Source organism: Sinocyclocheilus anshuiensis, unplaced genomic scaffold (genome assembly GCF_001515605.1).
Source record: "Sinocyclocheilus anshuiensis isolate Anshui unplaced genomic scaffold, SAMN03320099.WGS_v1.1 scaffold916, whole genome shotgun sequence".
In the NCBI taxonomy this organism is placed as follows: Eukaryota; Metazoa; Chordata; class Actinopteri; order Cypriniformes; family Cyprinidae; genus Sinocyclocheilus; species Sinocyclocheilus anshuiensis.
Window position 1 is genome coordinate 1,340,800 of NW_015548264.1, and position 8,174 is coordinate 1,348,973.

Sequence of the window (8,174 nt, forward strand, 5' to 3'; positions counted from 1 at the left end):
CCCTTTCCTTCCTAGCTCTGTAAATGACCTCATTTTAATGAAGCACAGTCTTGGCGGGGAGACCAAACCGCATGGCTGGAACCTCCCTCCCTCCATCTCTCTAAACCACCCTGTACTCCAGAATCTGGCTTTCATTCCCAATGCTAATAGAACCGACCGGGAAGTCTGGGAATTCTAGAGTAACTCCAAGAATTCCACGACAAATGTTTGATGGCATTCCATCACTTATGGCAACAACACCGCATGTAATAAACCTACTTTCCAAGGCTCTAGCTGCAACATTGTCCCATAAACTAGGAGAAGATTTACACTTAAAATCTGATTTAAACAACAGAGGTTTTAGAATTTGTAACCTTTAAAACAAGGAATCGTAAAATAAAGAAGAGATATTTAAGACACATTAAGCAAATTTGTGACACCTACACTCTTAAAAATAAACTTTCTTTATTCTTATGCATTGATGGTTCCACGAAGAACATCCATGGAAACTTTGCACAACAATTGCACAAAAAGGTCTTTATAGTGGAATAAGATTCTTCAGATTATTAAAATATTATTCACACTAAGAAAAATGGTTATTTTGAGAACTGTTCAGTGAAAGTTTCTTTAGGGAACTCAAAATGGTTCTGTTACATCGCTACAAACCCACTTTTTTGAAACTTTAGTTTTAAGAGTGTAGAAGTCTGGACTTTTTTGTGGCTCTAGTAGCAACATTGTACCATAAACTAGGCGACGATGTACGCTGGTGGGGTCCAAAATCTGAGAATGAAAAATGCAGGATTCTAAACCTGAAAATAAACAGAGTTTTAGGATTTTTTTAAACATTTCAAACAAGGAAACACCATGACGTAAAGTAAAGGAGAGATATTTAAGAAGATTCTGCACTATTGACACTAAGCATGTTTGTGATAGCTGCATTCTTAAATTTCTTTATTGGCATTGATAGTTCCACGAAGAAACTTTAACATCCATGCAACCTTTTCATTGCACAAAAGGTGCTTTAGAATATAAAAATATTCTTCACACTACAAAAAATGGTTCTTTCATTGGGGATCCCAAAATAGTTCTTCTATTACATCGCTTTTGCACAGACAGACTGAAAGTACGCCTCTATTGTCAGTGCAAAGTGTAAAATACCTCCTATAAAGCATGATGGTTTTGTTATGGTTTCTGTCTGCAGCCTTTATGAGGTTGTGAACGCTACCACATGCTTGCGCATCCGTCCCAGTCGGCTACACCGCAAACTCTCAGGATTTGTGGCACGCTCTAGATAGAGACATGAAAAATGAGACAGGTGCAAAACGAGTCAAAACAAGGTGGTGTTACGTTTGAGTGAACGTCTATCTAAGCAGAGAGCCCTGACTTCCTCTGTTTGACATTAACTGAAGGCTGCTAATTGATCTTCAATCAGCCTACAATTTAACATTATAGGAACATTAGCTGAACACTGGATGGAAAACAATATCGCTTTTATGATATTTATCAAGTCAACCATTAGATTTGATAGCGTATGATGAGCTTGTTTTTAAGGTCTGGTGGTTCAAATCATATAAAAGTTTGTGATACAATGACAAATCAGAGTTATGTTCAGTATTTGGTCCAAACCTCAAACTTAGTTTTGACTGCCTGGCTCTAGATTTAGATTTTTGGTTTCACCTTCAATGCTGGTACAATGCTGACAGCTAGTGGGAAAAAGTGTGCCATTGCAGGCTGCCCTATATTTTGAGATCTACAAAAGTACCAGACAGTTTGAAGTTTTGACCACGGAAAAAAAAACTCACCAGACAATCAGATGACGTTTGTTTATAGTTTTTCATTTTCGGTTTAGATACAGAGGCAATATCGGGTAATAGTCATTGGTCTCGAGATTTACTTCCGTATATAACGTACAAAAAAAAAAAAAAAAAAAAAAAAAAAAGAAAAGTTTAATTCAGGCGAACCGAAACAACGCCTGTGAATGCTACCTGCAAGCAGCCCGAGCTGAAATCCAAGTCCTGGCTCAGCAGCGAGACAACTCCAAACACCAATCGGGTAAAGTCAAATGAAGCCAAGGTGAATTCAATGTCACAAATGAACTGAAATATTGGTAGGTGACAACCTACAAAAAACCATGACAAACCCAAATGGCGGCTCCAGCGGGGACCAGGAAGTGCATCACTACAGTTCTGAAGTTCTTCACAATAATGACGGGTGTTCGGCTGCAACGAAGTCAGAGGAGTCGTGGTCTGGTGGAGGGGAACAGGACACTGATTGGTCTCATTGGCCTTGTGGCATGCTCCACTGCACTGAGTGTGTTGTATGTCTCGAGAACTTTGAAACCGATTGCCTTGTCATGGGTTTACCGTGCGGCCATGTTTTTCACCAGCAGTGCATCGTGGTCTGGCTAGCTGGTGGGCGGCACTGCTGCCCTGTGTGCCGGTGGCCATCGTACAAGAAAAAACCCACAAGACAACATGCAACTGAACAGCTTGAACCAGAATAGCCCTTGTCCAATTAGTTTACGTCTTGCTTCCTGCACTTATTTAAAAAAAGAAAAAAAAAAAAAAAAAAAAAAAAATCCCAAACTTTATCACATGATTTCCCGGAGCCTTGGAATCTACTTTCGGTTTTTGTTTATACGGTGGCCACAAATGTATTTAGAGACTTAAGCCACACTCAAACATAGATGCATTTCACTGCATTAGATAAGAGGCTATTAAACCAATTGGCAAGTTCACATAGGTGTTCTATAGGGTAGCCTACTAGCGACCATACAATATAATGCTATAGTGGAGTAACCACAAGTATAGTTCATCAAATCAATAATGGACATGTTAAGTTTAGTTAAGCTTAACAAGTAAGAAACTTGTGAGATTTTTCTTTAACATACAGTATATGTAACTTGATTTTTTTATATGCATGGTTAGTTATCTGATACTATGAGATATTTTTGACCCACTCTAATAATTTATCAGAAAATTAAACATTATTTGCAAAGCTGACAAGTCATATGAAATGTGTCCAGGCTGGTAAATCTACTTTGGTTTCATTCAAATGGGCAAATAAACCAATGCACAGGGAAACGTCCTTAAAGTGAAAGCACTTCCAAAGCAGACAGCACAGAAAGTGCATAAAGTAGAGCTTTACACATTTTTTTCCCAGCAGTTTAATACATTGGATTACAGACCTACACAAATCATGGTGTCATAATATTGTGCTTAGTATCCATAGAGACTGAGATGAAGAATGTTGTGGCAGGGAATCTGGCATCCAGGCCAAGCCACAATTCATATGCGTTTCTTTATTGCTTTGACTCACTGCCTTATTCCATATAACCCAAAAGCCTGAGGAACAGGGATAACTTTAACGTTCCTGTGGCTGATGCTTAATTTAGGTCTTCATATTTTTTCCAGCCTTAGATTTACATATTAGGGCATTCAGTTTGCACTCTGCCCAAAAAAAGAAACTGATATTAATGGATTTTACATTTCACAAAAATTAGAAACAAACCGCAAGTAACACATTCAATTAAAATGTGAAATTTTGAAGTAGAAAGACTGAATTAGCATTTTCGTGTAATCCAGTACCCCATTTAAAGGCATCTGGGGGCTCTTATATAATCTATTAACGTCCATAATGTATTCTATACTATAATAGCCTACTATTTTTAAAACTACAAATATACCATTGTCAATCAATTTTGTAATTATAAATTTATTAAAGTGAAAATGTTAAGTTAAAATAGTTTTGCAAGCATAGCACACTGCTATGTAACACAGTTCACTAACCATTTGTTTTTAAAATAAAATTGAGATATATTTGCCTGTTTACAAATCACTTTACTATTATGGTAACAATTTACATTAATGTTCAATTTTCCTTTGTTAACATTACATAACTAAGTTAACATGAACAAAAAAAAATAATAATTCTAAAACCTTTATTAATCTTGTTTAATATTCTTTTCAACATTTACTAATGCATTACAAGTAAATTTTATTTATTGGACCTGAGCTGACATGAACTAGTTGTAGGCTATTTTTAATAACGTTAACAAAGATGAATAATAATAGGCTAAATACTGTAACAAATGTATTGCTCATTGTTTGTTTGTGTTAATGTGTTAACTGATGTTAACTGGTGGGACCTTATAGTAAAGTGTCACCACTATTATAAATATTGTTTTTCAATATACATCTGGTAATGGCGATTTGCTTAATGGCGGATTGGCTATGTTTATGAGGGCAAAGAAGAGGGAGGAGTCTTATTATTGTTTAGGTAAATTAGGGTATTTCCAAAGGGATTGTTTTCCGCCAGACCGATGCCACAGTCTGTATAACCTCCCTAGATCAAATCCACCTAGTAACAGTTTGTAGCAATTTTACTATTGGCTGCCTGTCATTTTGAAGGCTGGGCTTGTGTAGCTGGTGACAGCGCATTTAAGGTTACTGGTCGTTTACTTTCGATATTAACCGCTTTGGACCTGATAGCCGAAGCATACTCTTTTTGGTGCTCGCAACTAAATCAACAAAAATGAGAGCAATCATCACTTTCGCCCTGTTCTGTGTGCTGTACGTCACTGTACAAGCTAAAACATGTAAGTAGTTCATATTGAAATATGTAGGCCTAAATACTATATCGTGTTATTTGTTTATTGTGTTGTGTTACTCTGTTGATTGTTTCTGATATGCAAGAGACATACCAAAGGAATTATCTAAGTACATACATACTATGTATGTATCTATCTATCTATATAATAGATTTAATCAATATTTTTAAGTGATGTTTCCTAGCATTAATTTGACATAGTTTAAAAACAGTGCATCATGTCACTTAAAGTGGTTTAATTTGTATTTAGGTCTTATTGTATCGAAAAGCCACAGTTTAAAGACATTAATAGCCTTTATTTTATGGGCCTTCAACTACAGTGACTAACATTGAGAAATATAGTAAATAATTTGTAAGTTACCTACTGCTAAACAGAGTTATTTAAATTTTTTATTGATTGCATTACCTGTTTACTGCATGCAAGTGAGGAGAAATTCTGATGCAAGTCGTTTTGTTTGAGAAAATTCATGAAATAGAAAATATTTCCCTCAGAGTTTCCTTTGTCTAGAGTCAAAAAGGTTGAAATCAATTTTTATTTGGTGATTTATGTTTATCATATTTAAATGTGTTACAATAATATTTATTTCCATGTTATCTTTGTAAACTAATATTTTAAATTCTAATTTCAGCCAGTCCCAAGGTTCAGGTGTACAGCCATTTTCCTGGAGAGTATGGAAAGGAGAACACCCTAATCTGCCATGTGAGTGGCTTCCACCCTCCTGATATCACCATTGAACTGCTGAAGAATGGCGAAGTTCTCCCTAATACCGAGCAAACTGACCTGGCCTTCGAAAAGGGCTGGCAGTTTCACCTTACCAAGAGCGTCACCTTCAAACCAGAGAGAGGAGAAGAATACGCCTGCAAAGTTCGACACATGAGCAAGACAAATTCCTATTCTTGGGGTGAGTGTAATTTGTATGTTTCTAGAAGATACCTTGTGGTTTGACATTGCATGTTTATTGAACATCTCGTGTTTTTTTTCTGCAGAGTCCAACATGTAAAGTTAAAACAGTCAAAGCCGGACAAAGGACAGTAAGTATTACCTTGTTTATTATTAGCCAAATACCAAAAAAGTGTTTTTCTACCATTAAAATGTGGCATTTCGGAATTGTAAAAATTATTAAAGAGGTGTTTTTTTTTTCCTTTTTTTCTTAGGTTAACTTCTCATGTTTTGGACTTTTTCCATCATCTGCAGAAACCATAATATCCTGCTGTTCCAATTTTACAAACCCGCTGTTTCTCGAGATGCACTATTCACACAAATGACTTTGTAACTTTCGTGATTCATCGATTTTAGCCTTTCCTTGAGTTGACATTCTTTTTCTCCATGGGAGTAAGCATAATTTAACCAAAGTTGCTGCAACATGTTTTGGATTATTTTCCGGGTTCTTTTCACTGTTTCATTCCTTTGCATGTGCAAATTCTGTGTAGTACAAGTGGTAGCAGTTAGGCGATTGTATATGTAAAATTGGCAATGTTTATGACTAATTTTGGGCCTTATTTTGTAATTAAATACAAATAACACAATCAATTCTCATTTTAAAACAGTTGCAAACCAGGTATTTAATGAATATGAATGATTCAATTTGACAAATTGTTTCAGAGAAAATGTCATTCTAAGTGGGGAAAATACAATTTTGAAAACCTATTGAAACAGTTGTGTTTATTGCTTCAAATAGTCTGTACTAATACCTGTACTTTGAAGTTAAATCAACATTATAGCGAGTTTCAGTTACTTGCCTATCCTAAAACATAAATGTCTGCCTAGCAACTGAGCAACCCAAGCCGGTGATTGGATTAAAAAACAGTGGACATGTAATAGTTTGCTTTCTAGGAGGCTTTTAAAAAAAATAAAATCCTCAAAGTTTTTCTATATTTTATCATATTTGTTTTATAGTCTGAAGTGCGTTTGGCAGAAACTACAAGCAGTTTGTATCGCGCGCTATTACCGAGTCTGCCGCGCGCTGAGATAAAGTCACATGACTTCCTGAAAAACCTGTGACTGACGAGCCTCTGTCCTCAAGCGCATGTGCACAACTGACATCAAGTGGTCATATTAATAATTTGATAATGCTATCATGAAGCTGAAATGCGGTGAATCATACTGCTGAAAATCACCAGCTTTTGTAATTTTAGAGACATTTTGTAGATAAAGATGTATGTGTTTTAATATCTAGCCTAAGTGATTGGCCTTTATTAATGCACAGTTGTAGATTGTCTGAATGCACAGTATGAAAACTTAAAATGTATCTGTTTAGAAAAACGGGCAATCATCTAGCCCTAGGCAGAGTTTGTCAAGCTAAAACATTAATCACTTTTCTGTGTCACCGTCTTAAAAAAGGAGGCCTATGATAGATTTGACAGTTTTAACTATTTATGTTTGACTTATGTTTTGATAAGCTAGGCTACTTATTTTTCACCAATTCTTTGAATTTAAGGCTTTTAAGATTCTCCTGTCTATTGTAGAGCTGTAAATGAACTTTATCTCTGATTATAGTATGAAGGATTCAGACCTTCAAAACATCTTTTAACAGTTTATCTACGGAGAAAGTATCAATCATCAACTGTATCAATTTTGGTACAACCGTATCATTGTATCAAAAGAATCTTCACATATTAATTGCTTTTTTTAGATTTTATGTTTACCTGTATGTATAGGCTACTTATTTTATTATTGCCTTTATTTTACTGTCAATTGTTATATATATCAATTTATAGCTAATACAGATGCATAATAAAATAGTTACTAAACTAAGTAATAAAATAGCCAATTATGCAAGGATGTAATAATAATAATCATCATCATTATTATTATTATTATATAAGTATATAATGTATTAATTATTTGCCTGTATAATGTATGAGTTAATTGCTGGATTTTTGAGTGTTTTGTTTTGTTGTATGGGTTGTCACCTTTCTCATACGAGCAAATATTCAGTTGAGAGTATAAATCAAATTATTTAGAGGAAGTAGGTGGGGTTTGGGAATTTCCGTGTTGTAGCAAGAGTTGTCAACACAAGAGAGCACTGTAGAGTCATCAGTCCGAAAGGAATGAAACGCTCAATCTAGTCAAACTTCACACACCTGTATCGTCAAGACTAGCGAATCATGGCAGGTAAAATAGACACTTCGACGTTCCTCTTCGACGTCCCGCCGGTGCTGATGGGGTCTTTCTGTAGACTGATGGACAGCGCGGTCGATGGTCTCGGATGGAGAGCTTTAGGTAAAAAAACAAAACGCACTTTACCATCATAACTTTGTACGACCGTTACCTGTAAGTATGAGGTTCAGCTATGACCATCTTATCAATTACTCTCTGTATTTCTTGTATGTGGAAACGTGTCAATGTTAAATAGCCTATGGAAAATGCTTTTCAAGCCTTTTTGAACGCTGTAAATTATAATTGGTCGAAACGTAATTAGTTGGTCCTGCCAGTGCAAGATGGTCTACCACCAACAAACCAGGTTCTAGTTGGTTGAGTCCACCAAAGGTTGGTTTTCAAACTAATGATCAGCTTGGACCAGCTAGAAACCCAAGCAGTTTAAGCCAGATGTTTTGAACAGATTTTTTTTTTTTTTTTTTTTTTT

General features: G+C 35.6%; 2 protein-coding genes across 2 annotated transcripts in view; both read left to right on the forward strand.

Annotated features, from left to right (window-relative positions):
• The first annotated feature begins 4,425 nt into the window (after positions 1-4,425).
• LOC107655597 (beta-2-microglobulin-like) lies at positions 4,426-6,235 on the forward strand. Its single transcript, XM_016443142.1, has 4 exons — positions 4,426-4,576; positions 5,217-5,489; positions 5,575-5,619; positions 5,743-6,235. Exons 1-3 carry the CDS (start codon positions 4,513-4,515, stop codon positions 5,586-5,588), a joined length of 351 nt encoding a protein of 116 aa, XP_016298628.1. The 5' UTR covers positions 4,426-4,512; the 3' UTR covers positions 5,589-5,619; positions 5,743-6,235.
• A 1,359-nt stretch (positions 6,236-7,594) lies between these two features.
• LOC107655599 (interleukin-1 receptor-associated kinase 3-like) overlaps positions 7,595-8,174 on the forward strand; it is a 6,677-nt gene continuing 6,097 nt past the window's right edge. Inside the window, exon 1 of the mRNA XM_016443146.1 lies at positions 7,595-7,810. Coding sequence (XP_016298632.1) covers positions 7,696-7,810 — 115 coding nt within the window. The 5' untranslated portion in view covers positions 7,595-7,695. The remainder of the gene's footprint in view (positions 7,811-8,174) is intronic.